Here is a 15,658-nt window from a genome sequence, read left to right on the forward strand (position 1 = left end):
TAAAGAGAGAGAGGGAGGTGGGAGAGAGAGAGGGAGGTGGGAGAGAGAGAGGGAGGTGGGAGAGAGAGAGGGAGGTGGGAGAGAGAGAGGGAGGTGGGAGAGAGAGAGAGGGAGGTGGGAGAGAGAGAGGTGCGAGAGAGAGAGAGAGAGGTGCGAGAGAGAGAGAGAGAGGTGCGAGAGAGAGAGAGAGAGAGAGGTGCGAGAGCGAGAGAGTGGGAGGTGGGAGAGCGAGAGAGAGGGAGGTGGGAGAGAGAGAGGGAGGGAGGTGGGAGAGAGAGAGGGAGGGAGGTGGGAGAGAGAGAGGGAGGGAGGTGGGAGAGAGAGAAAGGGAGGTGCAGAGAGAGAGAGACAGAGAGGGTGGTGGAGAGAGAGAGAGAGAGGGAGGTGGAGAGAGAGAGAAAGGGAGGTGGGGATGGAGAGAGAGAGGGAGGTGGAGAGAGAGAGAGAGAAAGGGAGCGGGAGAGGGAGAGAGAGGGAGGTGGGAGAGGGAGAGGGAGGTGGGAGAGGGAGAGGGAGGTGGGAGAGGGAGAGGGAGGTGGGAGACAGAGAGGGAGGTGGGAGACAGAGAGGGAGAGGGAGGTGGGAGAGAGCGAGATAGCGGGAGGTGGGAGAGAGCGAGATAGAGGGAGGTGGGAGAGAGCGAGATAGAGGGAGGTGGGAGAGAGCGAGATAGAGGGAGGTGGGAGAGAGAGAGAGAGGGAGGTGGGAGAGATAGAGGGAGGTGGGAGAGGGAGAGGGAGGTGGGAGAGGGAGAGGGAGGTGGGAGAGGGAGAGGGAGGTGGGAGAGGGAGAGGGAGGTGGGAGACAGAGAGGGAGGTGGGAGACAGAGAGGGAGGTGGGAGACAGAGAGGGAGAGGGAGGTGGGAGACAGAGAGGGAGAGGGAGGTGGGAGAGAGAGAGAGAGAGGGAGGTGGGAGAGAGAGAGAGAGGGAGGTGGGAGAGAGAGAGAGAGGGAGGTGCGAGAGAGAGAGAGAGGGATGTGCGAGAGAGAGAGAGAGGGAGGTGGGAGAGAGAGAGAGAGGGAGTTGCGAGAGAGAGAGGGTGGGAGGTGCGAGAGAGAGAGAGAGGGAGGTGCGAGAGAGAGCGAGAGGGAGGTGCGAGAGAGAGCGAGAGGGAGGTGCGAGAGAGAGCGAGAGGGAGGTGCGAGAGAGAGAGAGGGAGGTGCGAGAGAGAGAGAGAGGTGGGTGCGAGAGAGGGAGGGAGGTGCGAGAGAGAGGGAGGGAGGTGCGAGAGAGAGGGAGGGAGGTGCGAGAGAGAGAGGGAGGGAGGTGCGAGAGAGGGAGGGAGGTGCGAGAGAGAGAGGGAGGGAGGTGCGAGAGAGAGAGGGAGGGAGGTGCGAGAGAGAGAGGGAGGGAGGTGCGAGAGAGAGAGGGAGGGAGGTGCGAGAGAGAGAGGGAGGGAGGTGCGAGAGAGAGAGGGAGGGAGGTGCGAGAGAGAGAGGGAGGGAGGTGCGAGAGAGAGAGGGAGGGAGGTGCGAGAGAGAGAGGGAGGGAGGTGCGAGAGAGAGAGGGAGGGAGGTGCGAGAGAGAGAGGGAGGGAGGTGCGAGAGAGAGAGGGAGGGAGGTGCGAGAGAGAGAGAGAGGGAGGTGCGAGAGAGAGAGAGGGAGGTGCGAGAGAGAGAGAGAGGGATGTGCGAGAGAGAGAGAGGGAGGTGCGAGAGAGAGAGAGAGGGAGGTGCGAGAGAGAGAGAGGGAGGTGCGAGAGAGAGAGAGGGAGGTGCGAGAGAGAGAGAGAGGGCGGTGCGAGAGAGAGAGAGAGGGAGGTGCGAGAGAGAGAGAGAGGGCGGTGCGAGAGAGAGAGAGAGGGCGGTGCGAGAGAGAGAGAGAGGGAGGTGCGAGAGAGAGAGAGAGGGAGGGAGGTGCGAGAGAGAGAGAGAGGGAGGTGCGAGAGAGAGAGGGAGGGAGGTGCGAGAGAGAGAGGGAGGGAGGTGCGAGAGAGAGAGGGAGGGAGGTGCGAGAGAGAGAGGGAGGGAGGTGCGAGCGAGCGAGGGAGGGAGGTGCGAGCGAGCGAGGGAGGGAGGTGCGAGCGAGCGAGGGAGGGAGGTGCGAGCGAGCGAGGGAGGGAGGTGCGAGCGAGCGAGGGAGGGAGGTGCGAGCGAGCGAGGGAGGGAGGTGCGAGCGAGCGAGGGAGGGAGGTGCGAGCGAGCGAGGGAGGGAGGTGCGAGCGAGGGAGGGAGGTGCGAGCGAGGGAGGGAGGTGCGAGCGAGGGAGGGAGGGAGGTGCGAGGGAGGGAGGGAGGGAGGTGCGAGGGAGGGAGGGAGGGAGGTGCGAGGGAGGGAGGGAGGGAGGTGCGAGCGAGAGAGAGGGAGGGAGGTGCGAGCGAGAGAGAGGGAGGGAGGTGCGAGCGAGAGGGAGGGAGGTGGGAGAGAGAGAGGGAGGGAGGTGGAGAGAGAGAGAGGGAGGGAGGTGGGAGAGAGGGAGGGAGGTGGGAGAGAGGGAGGGAGGTGGGAGAGAGGGAGGGAGGTGCGAGGGAGGGAGGGAGGTGCGAGGGAGGGAGGTGCGAGCGAGAGAGAGGGGGAGGGAGGCGCGAGCGAGAGGGGGAGGGAGGCGCGAGCGAGGGAGGGCGGGAGGCGCGAGAGAGGGAGGGAGGGAGGTCCGAGAGAGAGAGAGGGAGGGAGGTGCGAGAGAGAGGGAGGTGCGAGAGAGAGCGAGAGGGAGGTGCGAGAGAGAGAGAGGGAGGGAGGTGCGAGAGAGAGAGAGAGAGAGAGGCAGGTGCGAGAGAGGGAGGGAGGGAGTGGCGAGAGAGAGAGGGAGGGGGTGGCGAAAGGGAGGGAGGGGGTGGCGAGGGAGGGAGGGAGCGGTTAGAGACGGTGTCGGAGGGGAGACAGACAGAGAGAGAGAGAGACGGTGAGGGAGGTCGAGAGAGAGAGACGGTGGGGGTTGAGAGACTCGGTGGGGGGGCTGAGAGGGAGACGTTGGGAGGGAAGGCTGTTGGGGGAGCGAGAGATGGTGTGGGGGAAATTGGGGGCAGGGCGAGAGGTGAAAGTGGGTAGGGAGAGAGGGTGGGGGGAGGGGGAGGAGAGAGAGGAAAGTGGGAGGGGAAGCCGAGAGGGGGTAAGCGTGGGGTGGGGGGTAGTGGGGCGAGAGAGATAGAGGCGGAGAGACCGGGGTGGGGGGAGAAAGTGGGAGAAGGTGGTTCTGGGGAGGAAGGGGAAGAGGAAGAGAGAGGCAAGGGCGGGAGGGGGGTGAATTGAGGGGAGCGGGAGATGGGGAGAGATGGAGATGGAGAGAGAAAGCGATGGGGTGAGGGACGCAGTTCTTTTCTAGAGGACTAGAATTCAAAAAAACAAAACTTATGTTAATTTGATATAGTTTGGGCTACATCTGGAGTACTGTGCACAGTTTTGGTTAATAGAATAGTGTTCCGTACCATTTTCCACTCCTCATACTGAAGTTGGCTGTGCCTCATGCAGCAAGACCTCAATCGTTCAAGATTGGGCTGATAAGTGGCAAATATCATAGTGTCAGCTCTGGCTCAGTTGGTAGCATTCTTGTCTTGGAGTTGCAAGGTTCTGGGTTCAAGTCTGACTCCAGTATTTGAGCACAAGAATTAAAGCTGGCACTTTAGTGCAGTACTGAGGGAGTGTTGCATTGTCAGAGGTGCAATTCTTCAGATAAAATGTTAAATTGAGGCCTCATCAGTCTGCTTGGGTGGATGTAAATGATCCCATGGCAATATTTTGAAGAAAAGTAGGGGAGTTATCCCTTGTGTTCTGGCCAAAATATACCCCTCAACCAACATCACAACAAACAGATTATTTGGTTATTATCATGTTGCTGTTTGTGGGAACTTGCTGTGTTCAAATTGGATGCAGCGTTTCTTATATTACAACAGTGACTACACTTCAAAAAGACTTCATTGGCTGTAATGTGCTTTGAGATGTCCAGTGGTTGTGTAAAGTACTATATAAATGGAAATCTTTCTTTCTAAATGTGCCACTTGAGTGCCAGGCAGTGATTATCTTCAATAAGAAAGAATCTAACAATCACCCTTTGATATTCAATGACATTACCATCGCTGAACCCCCAGTATCAACGTTGTGGGGGCTACATTGACCAGAAACTGAGTTGGATCACCTGTAAGATATTGTGGCTACACAAGCAAGCCAGAGGCTGGGAATTCTGCAATGTGTAACTCAGCTCCTGATTCCCGAAGCCTGCCAGCCATCTACAAGGCACAAGTCAGGAGTGTGATGGAATATTTTCCACTTGCTTGGATGATTCAGCTTCAACAACACTCAAGAAGCTTGACACCATCCAAGACAAAACAGCCCACTTGATTGGCACCCCATCCACCACCTTAGACATTCATTCCCCTGACACACAGTGGCAGCAGTGTGTACCATCTACAAGAGGCACTGCAGCAATTGACCAAGGCTCCTTCGACGACAACTTCCAAATCCAGGACCTCTACTACCGCGAAGGACAATGGCGGCCGATGCATGGAAACACCACCGCCTGCAAGTTTCCCTCCAAATCACATCATACTGACGTGGAACTACATCACCGTTCCTTCACTGTCACTGGGTCAAAATCCTAGAACTCTCCCTAACAGCACACGGACTGCAGCGGTTCAAGAAGACAGCTCACCACAGTTCAAGAAACCTCACCTTTTCGAGGACAATAGATGTTGCTCTTGTTAGTGATGCTCATATTCCCTGAATGAATAAAAATAATTACAAAAAAAGGATGTCGAGAGGCTGGAGAAGGGGCAAAGAAAACAGAAGAATTAAGAGGTGACACCTAGCAGCAAAGACTGAACAGGCTGGAACCCTTCTTCCCTTAGAAGAGAGAAGTGAAAGGGAACCTGATAGACGTTTTTAATATAAAATGGTCTGATAGAGTATGTGTCAAGAAAATGTTTCCTCTTCTGAAGGGGTCATAAATGTAAGATCATCACAATTAAGTCCAATAAGGAATTCAGGAGAAACTCTAATCAGAGAGAGATGAGAATATGGAACTTGTGGTCCTAAGGAGTGACTAAGACAAATAGTATAGATGCATTTAAGGGGAAGCTAGCCAAATGGTTGAGGGAGAGAGGAATAGAAGGATTTACTGATAGGATTAGATGACGTAAGTCAGAGGAAGCTCCTTTGAAGCAGAAACAATAGCATAGCATAAAGGAAAACAGCATAGATCGTTTGGGCTGAATAGCCCATTTCTGTGCTGTAAATTCAATGTGACATTCTAACAAATCACATCTCACTGTCCTATTCAAACCTCATACCCTTTAACATCCAGTTTGTTTAATCCGTTCTCCCTCTTCATGATCTTTAATATTCCACCCACTCTTCTACTTCCATTTGGTATCCCACCCACTCTAATTCTACTGTGCTGTTCATTCCTCATACACTTTAATATCCCACTCAATCAAATTCCACTCTCTCTCAATACTCTAATAGAGTAAACAAATGAATCCAGCTGTCCTCACTCAACATCATTTAAGTACCAAGGTGGTCTAATCATACATTCTAGCTCGAACCTTTTAGTCTAATTCCACTCCTCATTCTCCATCCCTTTTCAAATCTACCTTGTCCAAACCCATTCTTCTCATCCCTCATGCTTTAGTATCTCACTAATTCTATTCTTCTGCTCTCTACCTGTATCCTTTATGAATGCACCCAATCCAATCCCACTCTCCTTGTTCCCCATAACCTTTTATTATCTCACCTACTTGAATCCTACTCTCCTCACTTTCCACGCCCTTTACTATCCAACCCAGACTAATTCCACTTTCCTGCTCATTCACCTCAACTGTTAATTATATCCCACCTCATCTGATCCCACTCTCTTGTCTGTTTTAATATCCCACCAAACCTATCGAGATCGAAAGAGGTTATATTTGAAAATAAGTATAAAGCAATAACGGTGAGACTTTGTATGGTATCCAGTGCTCAATTAACCTTGGCTAATTTCTTTTGCAGTTTTGCATGAGGATCAACCATCTTTAAAAGCCCCAGTAGTCATGACAACAGAAGCATCCATTCCTGGCAGTGCCAAATCTGGTGTGGGTTCCCCAACTCGCAGAGACTTCTTTTGGCTGCGATCTTTGGTGGCAGGAGGTAACTGTACTCTGAATAATTGATTCAGAATAATACGCCATTATAAAAAGGAATACTTGCATTTATATAGCACCTTTCACAATTTCCCCAAAGGTTTTACAGCTAATGAGTTACATTTTTTTGAAGTGTAGTCACTTGTAATGTAGACAACATGGTAACCAATTCATGCAAAGCATCTCCCACAAACAGCAATATTATCATGACCAGATAATCTGTTTTTGTGATGTGGATTGAAGAATAAATGTTGGACTGGAGACCATGGGTGCCTGCCCTGCTTTTCTTTGAAATAGAGTCATGGGATTTTTTATGTCCACCTGAGAGAGCAGATGGACCTCAGTTTAACATGTCATCTGAAAGCCAGCACCTCTGACAGTGCAGCACTCCCTCATACTGCTGCAATGGAGTATCAGCCTGGAATTTTGTGCTTTGAACCATAACGTTCTGACTCAGCTTCTCTTCTCTACTACAAACTGTATTCTTTAACATTCTCCCTGCTTCTTGCCACTTCACTTCCAAAAGCAAGTGTGAGGAACTCATGGAATTCTTTGTCACTAAGATTAAGACCATCTGTTCAACTATTAACTTAGGACATAATTGCTGTGGAGAGAGTGCAGAGGAGGTTTACAAGAATGTTGCCAGAGCTTGAAAATTGCAGCTATGAGGATAGATTGCGTAGGCTAGGGTTGTTTTCCTTAGAACAGAGGAGGCTAAAGGGTGACCTGATTGAGGTGTGCAAAATTATGAGGGGCCTAGATAGGGTAGACAGGAAAGACTAGTTTCACCTAGCTGAGAGGTCACTTAGCAGGGGCATAGATTTAAGGTGATTGGTGGAAGGATAAGAGGGGGCATGAGGAAAAACTTTTTCACCCAGGTGGGTGTCTGGAATTCACTGTCTAAATTGGTGGTTGAGGTTGAAACGCTCAACTCATTTAAAGGGTACCTGGATCTGCATCTGAAGTTCTGTAATTTGAAAGGCTATGGATCAGGTGCTGGAAAGTGGGATTAAAGTGAGCGGCTAGTTTCTTTTTTCTCTTTTTGACCAGTGTAGACATGATGGGTTGAATGACCTCTTTCTGAACTGTAACCTTTCTATGGTTCTATCTTATCCCTCCCTCCTCCCAGACTAGCAGGCATAGGTTCTCCTCAACCTAGCCCTGAACTTGCATCTTTCTGTAGTTTCTCTTATCTCCCCTCACACCCTTTCTGAGCTTATCTTGACCTTGCAACCCACTTCCTGCTCTTTTGACTCTTATATAAGCAAACTGCTTGACCACCCAAATTCCCCTCCTGCCCCTCATGTTAACTGACTTTGTAAACGGCCCGCTTCTCCTCTGGTATTGACTTCCTCCCTTTCAAATCTGCTGTCATCATCCCACTTCCCCCCCAAAACTGACATTTGATCACTCTATCCTTACAAACTACTGCTCCACCCTTTCCTCCCTTTCTTCCAAATCTGTGCCTACCTTTCCTGCAATTCTAAGTTTGAAACTCCTCAGTCAAGTTTCAGCCCCTGTCATGGTGCTGAAATGGCTCTGCTGAATGTCACAAATGACCTCCTCTGTGACTGTGGTACACTATACTTTCTCAACTGCTTTGACATGGTTGGCCACACCATCCTCTTCAGCACCACCTCTGTTACTGCTGCCGCCTGGTTCCAATCCTAACTATCCAGTCGCAGCCAGAAAATTAACACTAACAACATATTAACATAGTGACTTTAATGTAATGAAACACCCCAAGGCGCTTCGCAGGAGGATTATAAAACAAAGTATGACACTGAACCACAAGGAGGTATTAGGTCCGATGACCAAAAGCTTGATCGAAAAGGTAGATTTTAAGGAGTATCATAAGAGAGGAAAGCAAGATAGAAACACAAAAGGCTTAGGAAGGGAATTCCAGAGCTTAGGGTTGTGGCAAATGAATTAGAGGAGCACAGCTCTCTTGGAGGGTTTTAGGGCTGGAGGAGATTGAAGAGCTAGGGAGGGGCAAGGCCATGGAGGGATTTCCAGAAAGCACTCGATAAGGTGCCACACCATTTGGTAAGGTTTAAATAAAGTAAGGGCTTGTGGGATTGGGAGTAATGTATTAACATGAATCGAGGTTTAGTTAACAGAAGAGAACACAGAGTAGGAATAGACAGGCAATTTTCAGGTTGGCAGGCTGTAACCAGTAGGGAATTGTCATCAGTACTTGGGACTTGACTATTTACAATCTATACCAATGAATCTGAAGATCAAGTGTCCTGTATCCAAGTTTTCTCAATATAAAGTTAGGTGGGAAAGTAAGTTGTGAGAAGGACACAGGTTGTAAATGAATAGAGTTAGGTTAAATGAGGGGGCAAGAACATGGCAATATAATGTGGAATGTGTGAAGTTATCCACTTTGGAAGGAAAATAGAAAAACAAATACTTTCTGAATGGTGAGGAACAGGGAAATGTTGGTATTCAGAGAGACATGGATGTCATTGTATACAAATCACAAAATTAACATGTAGGTGCAGCAAATAATTGGGAAAGCAAATTGTATGTTTGCCTTTATTACAAAGGCAATGGAGTACAAGAGGGAAGAAGCCTTCCTACAATTGTATAGAGCTGGACTACTGCATACAGTTTTGGTCTCCTTATTAAGGAGAACATACTTGCCTTAGAGAGTGTGCAATGAATGTTCACTAGACTGATTCCTCTGAGGAGAGATGAGTAGTCATGGCTTATATTCCAGAGAATTTAAAAGATTGAGCAAGATCTGATTGAAACATTTGGAAAAGTTACAGCACAGAAGGAGGCCATTCGGCCCATCTTGCCCATGCCAGCCCGAGGACACCCAGGTGCCCTTTCTAATCCCACCTTCCTGCACCCTGCTGTAAGCACTTTAGGTGCAGATCCAAGTACTTTTTAAAAGAGTTTAGAGTTTCTGCCTCTACCACCAATTTAGGTAGCGAATTCCAGACACCCACTACCCTCTGCGTAAAAAAAGTTCTTCATGATGACCCCCTACACCTTCTGCCACTTATCTTGAATCTATGTCCCCTGGTTCTAGAATTCTCCATCAAGGGAAACAATTTCTGGCAAAATTTTTAATCTTCATGAAGAAGGTTGGGCAAACTGCCGATACAATTTTAACACAATTTGCTTTTTGTCTTCCAGATTCTAATCCTCTGGCATTAAGACTTCTTTAATCACCTTAGCAGAAAAGTTAGGTTTCATTATATAGTATTCTTAAGGGGCTTGATAGGGTAGATGCTGGGCGGAATGTTTCTCCAGGCTGGGGAGGCTAGAACACTGGGTCTGAGATGAGGAGAAATTTATTCGCTCAAAGGATTGTGGATCTTTAGAATTCTCCACCCAGAAAGCTGTGGATGCTCAGTCTTTGAATATATTCAAGACAGAGATGGATTGATCTTTGGCTACTAAGGGGATTGAGGAATATGGGGATAATACAGGAATACTGGAGTTGAGGTGGGAGATCACAATCTTGTGAAAGGTAGAGCAGGCTCGGAGTGCTGAATTGAAATGGAACTGGTGGAAGTGTTATTGCCACTGGACTAGTAATCGAGACCCAGGCTAGTGCTCTGGGGACCCGGGTTTGAATCCTACCCCGGCAGATAGTGGAATTTGAATCCAATAAAAACCTGGAATTAAAAGTCTAAAGATGACCAAGAAACCATTGTCGATTGTCATAAAAACCCACCAAGTTTGCTAATGGGCCATTTCAACACACCATCCTGCTCTCATGTCCACATGTCCGTCCTTGGCCTGCTGCAATGTTCCAATGAAGCCCAACGCAAACTGGAGGAACAGCACCTCATTTTCTGATTAGGCACTTGCCAGTCTTCTGGACTTAACATTGAGTTCAATAATTTCAGGCCATGAACTCTCTCCTCTATCTTCACTCCTTTTTTAAAATTTATTTTTATATTTTATTTACTTATTTTTATTTTTATTTACTTGTTCATTGTTTTATCCCTTTTTAAATTTTTTTTATTCCTTTTTCTACCACTACCATTAACACTCCCTTTCTCTTGTGTTCATGACATACTTTGTCAATATCTCCTTAGTCCCCACCTGTACTCTAACCTTCTACCCAGCTTCAACTGCTCCACCCCCCCTTAAAATAGTATAAATTTCATCACATTTCTACTTCGCTTTAGCTCTGAAGAAGGGTCAGATGGACTCAATGTTAACTCTGTTTCTCTCTCCATAGATGATGTCAGACCTGCTGAGTTTTTCCAACATTTTCTGTTCTTATTTCAGATTTCCAGCATCCACAATATTTTACTTTTAACCTGCTGTCTTTACCTGGTCTGGCCTACATGTGACTCCAGACCCAGAGCAATAGACTCTTAAATGCCCTCTGAAATCACCTTCTCAAGGGCAATTAGGGATGGGCAATAAATGTGAGCCTCGCCAGCAACGCCCACATCCCTTATATGAATAAAACAAAAATCCCAGTTCCTATTTCTTATGTTCTGACATGGGCAATTGTGCTCTACTGAATCACAGCTGACATTAAACTTACATATATGGTGCAGATTATTAGATGTAAATGATTTTGGAAATTAATATTTTGTTACTGCTGAAGGTTAATATAAGATTATATTTCGTACAGGTGTTGCAGGATGTTGTGCAAAGTCGACAATCGCGCCCTTGGACAGAGTGAAAATTTTACTGCAGGCTCACAATCGGCATTATAAACACCTTGGTAATTATTAACAGAAATCTGTCAGTTGGTTGTATTTTTTTAGCTTGAATAAAGGAGCACACTGGGGAAAATGTCAGTCTGGCACCAACTGATGCAAAATGTCGTATTTGAGGTGCAAGATAGAGTTTAAATGAGTGCTTTCTGCAGCAATCTTTTACTTGTTGATCCAGAGGGATAACACATGACCTCCGTCTTGAATGGGGAAATACTAGACAGCTGGGTGATTTTCCATCAGGAAAGGACCGACCAGAGGAGGAGCAGTTCCTAACCGCTCCTTGAACTGTCCACACATTTCCATGTTGATATGGTGCTTTGGTACACAGACATAATCAGTGGCAAACATGGTCAAGTACTTAAAGCAGCAGGTCAGATTTAAATGTATGACTCACCATGGCAGGGACAATGTAAATTGACTGAACCAGTCATGCCAATTCGTGCTGACATTTTTTGGTGAATTTATGTTGTCTCAATTTCTGAAAAAATGGTCCCTTCTAAACAGTTTTCTGATCCTCTGCTCAGGAGCCAGTTTGCTCCTGTTAATGTGAACTAATTTGGTGATAGACTCCTGGTAAAGTGGAGTTAGAGGACGAGAATAATTGGAACAGTGGTAAAGGAGGATTGCCACGCTGGAATCAGGAAGGTGCTAGAAGGAAATAGTAGAAGAGTTGAGTGGAGACTACTGGACTGCTTTCTTGTATTTTCTTTCGTTACTTAAAAACGGACATCAGTTGTAGTAACTGCAGAATCTGATCTTTGTCTTTAACAAGATCATGTAACACAATTAACATGAATACTCAGTCAAATCATATAACGTAATTCCATTTATATTATTATTGATTATTGAGTTCACAACTCAATATAAGAACTCTGGCACAAAGCTCGGTTCAAGCCTGGCTACCGCAAGCAGTGACTTGCTCAAAATACTTATACTAATTCTATCTTTTTCTGTACATTCTATGCATACTAACATTAAACATTAAACTACAACATATTAAAAGAAACGTAAGGCAGACTTCAGATAACATGGAACCAAGAAGATACACTGATGTTCATCAGTTGATCCCAATGATTCATTACTGTTGATACAGATCCACCCAAACACTTTATGACCTAATGACCCAAATCCTGAAGACTTGGATGAATAACTTTTCCACTTCATCGACATCTCATCTTTTTACAAAGCATCAGCAGAACTGAAATCTCTTAACCATCATGTGCTGATCCCACAAGCAGCGAGGTATACTGAAATATACGGGTGGTTGAAACCACATTCTCAGTTATCCTGGGGTGAAAGCTGATGAAGGTTAGATGTTGATGCTGCTGAAAGTGGGAAGATAGAGCAAGGTTAAGAGGAAGAATTCTTTTGCGCAGCGAGTTATGATCTGGAATGCGATACCTCAGTGTTTGAAGCAATTCAATAGCAACACTGAAAAGGGAAATGGAGATTTCAAAGTTTGCAGTTGAGACATAACTCAGAAATGTGGTAATGAGGAAGTTAATAACAGACTTGAGGAGGACATAGAAAGATTGAGGAATTGGGCAGATCCATGACAGAAGAGTCAATAACCAGATAACATATTTATGTTATGTGGCAAAAAAGCCAGACGAAGATTAATTTTTTTTTCCTTAGTCTGTTAGTGGCATATTATGGTCTGTAATGCACTGCCTGAAAGTGTGGTGGAAGCAGATTCAATAGCGATGTTCAAAAGGGAATGACAGAATTGTTACAGTGCAGGAGGTGGCCATTTGACCCATTATGTATGCATTGGCTCTCCAAATGAACAATTGGCTTAGTGCCTTTTCCCAACTTCTCCCCGTAACCCTGCACATTCCTCCTTTTCAGAGTACAGTCTAATTCCCTCTTGAATGCTTCAATTGAACCTGCCTGCACCACACTCAGGCGGACCGTAACCAGTCATTGCATGAAGAAGTTTGCGAAATTTTGAGAATGCAGAGTTTGCATGTTCCTGTAAGGATTAAAGGCAAAGTTAATAGGCATAGGGAACCTTGGTTTTCAAGGGATATTGGTGATCTGGTTAAGAAGAAGAGAGAGGTGTATAGCAGGTATAGGCAACAAGGAGCAAATGAGGTACTTGTTGAGTATAGAAAATGTAAGAAAATACTTAAGGAAATCAGGAAGGCAAAAAGAAGACATGAGATTGCTTTGGCAGATAATGTGAAGGTAAACCTGAAGGGTTTCTACAAGTATATTAAGAATAAATGGATAGTAAGGGACACAATTGGTCCCCTTGAAGATCAGAGTGGTCGTATATGTGTGAAGCCTCACGAGATGGGGGAGATCTTAAACAGTTTTTTTGCATCAGTATTTACTCAGGAAACTGGCATAGTGTATAAGGAAGGAAGGGAAACAAGCAGTAGTGTCATGGAACATATAGAGATTAAAGAGGAGGAGGTGCTTGCTGCCTTATAGCAAATAAAGGTAGATAAATCCCCCGGGCCTTACATGATATTCCCTCGGACCTTGAGGGAGACTAGTGTAGAAATTGCAGGGGCCCTGGCAGAAATATTTAAAATGTCCTTAGCCATGGGTGAGGTGCCAGAGGATTGGAGGGTAGCTCATGTTCCGTTGTTTAAAAAAAGGCTCCAAAAGTAAACCAGGTAATTACAGGCCAGTGAGCCTGACCTCAGTAGGTAAATTATTGGAAGGTATTCTGAGAGATCAGATATACAATTATTTGGACAGCCAAGGGCTGATTAAGGATAGTCAGCATGGCTTTGTGGGTGGTAGGTCGTATTTAACGTACCTTGTAGATTTTTTCGAGTAAGTTACCAAGAAAGTAGATGAAGGAAAGGCTGTGGATGTTGTCTACATGGACTTTAGTAAGGCCTTTGACAAGGTCCCACATGGGAGGTTAGTTCAGGAGGTTCAGACACTTGGTATCCATGGAGAGGTTGTAAACTGGATTCGAAATTGGCTGTGTGGGAGAAGACAGAGAGTGGTAGTGGATGATTGCTTCTCAGACTGGAGGTCTGTGACTATTGGTGTGCCTCAGGGATCTGTACTGGGACCATTGTTGTTTGTTGTCTATATCAATGATTTGGATGATAATGTGGTAAATTGGATCAGCAAGTTTGCTGATGACACTAAGATTGGAGGCGTTGTGGACAGCGAGGAAGGCTTTCAAAGCTTGCAGAGGGATCTGGACCAACTGGAAAAATGGGTTAGAAAATGGCAGATGGAATTTAATGCAGAAAAGTGAGAGTTGTTGCATTTTGGAAGGACAAACCAAGATAGGACATACACAGTAAATGGTAGGGCACTGAGGAGTGCGGAGGAACAAAGGGATCTGGGAGTTCAGATACATAGTTCCCTGAAAGTGATGTCACAGGTAAACAGGGTTGTAAAGAAAGCTTTTGGCATACTGGCCTTCATAAATCAAAGTATTGAGTATAGGAGTTGGGATGTTATGGTGAGGTTGTATAATACATTGATGAGGCCAACTTTGGAGTATTGTGTGCAGTTCTAGTTGCCTAACTACAGGAAGGATATCAGTAAGATTGAGAGAGTGCAGAGAAGATTTACTAGGATGTTGCCAGGTCTTAAGGAATTGAGTTACAGGGAAAGATTAAACAGGTTAAGACTTTATTCCTTGGAACGTAGAAGAATGAGGGGAGATTTGATAGAAGTTTACAAAATTATGAGGGGTATAGACAGAGTAAATGCGAGTAGGCTCTTTCCACTTAGATTAGGAGAGATAAACATGAGAGGACATGGCTTTAGGGTGAAAGGGGAAAGGTTTTGGGGAACATTAGGGGGAACTTCACTCAGAGTGGTGAGAGTGTGGTAAATGTGGGCTCACTCTTAAGTTTTAAGAATAAATTGGATAGATACATGGATGGGAGAGGTCTGGAGGGTTATGGACTGGGTGCAGGTCAATAGGACTAGCGGAATAATATTTCGGCACAGACTAGAAGGGCCGAATGGCCTGTTTTCTGTGCTGTAGTGTTCTATGGTTCTATGTCGCTTTTGCTTCTTTTACCAATTACTTTAAATCTGTGATTGGGAATTGGACAAATACTTAAAATGGAAAACTGGCAGTGCAGTAGAAGCATCACAAGGATGTGGGACTAATTGGTGGCTCTTTTGAAGAGCTGGAACAGGCACTGGGTGCCAAACAATTTCACTATACTGTGTGATTCTATGAAGAGCAGACAAAACTAGGAGGGGCAGAGTAGAGCAGGAATACCTTGAGTAAATTTCCTTCTCTCTCTAACCTTAAATGGAAGTGAGGGAGGCAGGCTAGAGCAGGAACATCCTGATTAAGTTACCCTCTTTATCATCAGTGAAGGTGAGGGGTGAGCAGTACCTAATGCAGTCTAGACCAAGTGTTGACAGTTAGAGGGGTGGTTCAGATTGGGATGCTGTGTGACTCTGGATTACATTTACAGGAGTAGGCAGTTCTGCCATTCAACAAGATCATGGAAATGTGTGCCCCAATTCCATCTATACAAGCTTGCTTTAGTAATCTCTCCTGATACTTTACCCCTTGAAGGTTGGGGACATTCACTCCAAGGTCAATATATCCTCTCTAAGTTACGGTACCCAGAACTGTACTCCAGATATAGTCTAACCAGGGCTTTGTATAGCTGTAGCAAAACTTGCTCCCTTAATATTCCAGTCCATTGGTTATTAAGACATTCTAGGAGACTTTTTGTATTTTTGTATTTGATCAGTTAAATTTTAGTGATCTGTGCACATGGACCTCTAAATTTCTTTGGATCTCAACTTATCCTAGTTGTTCACCATTAAAATAATACTCATCTATATTTTTTGGTTAAAAATTAATGACTTCATACTTCATACCTGTTAAAATCTATTTATCTGCTGATTTAATCTAATAGTGTTTCTTTATACTTTTCTGCAGCTGTCTGTGCTAT

The 15,658-nt window shown here is 46.1% G+C and overlaps 1 protein-coding gene across 1 annotated transcript in view; it reads left to right on the forward strand.

The window, feature by feature from the left end:
- slc25a16 (solute carrier family 25 member 16) overlaps positions 1 to 15,658 on the forward strand; it is a 171,688-nt gene that overhangs the window by 105,127 nt on the left and 50,903 nt on the right. The window contains exons 2-3 of the mRNA XM_041209003.1: positions 5,924 to 6,061; positions 10,667 to 10,759. Of these exons, the coding sequence (XP_041064937.1) occupies positions 5,965 to 6,061; positions 10,667 to 10,759 (190 nt within the window). The 5' untranslated portion in view covers positions 5,924 to 5,964. The remainder of the gene's footprint in view (positions 1 to 5,923; positions 6,062 to 10,666; positions 10,760 to 15,658) is intronic.

This window comes from Carcharodon carcharias, chromosome 17 (genome assembly GCF_017639515.1).
Source record: "Carcharodon carcharias isolate sCarCar2 chromosome 17, sCarCar2.pri, whole genome shotgun sequence".
Classification (NCBI taxonomy): domain Eukaryota; kingdom Metazoa; phylum Chordata; class Chondrichthyes; order Lamniformes; family Lamnidae; genus Carcharodon; species Carcharodon carcharias.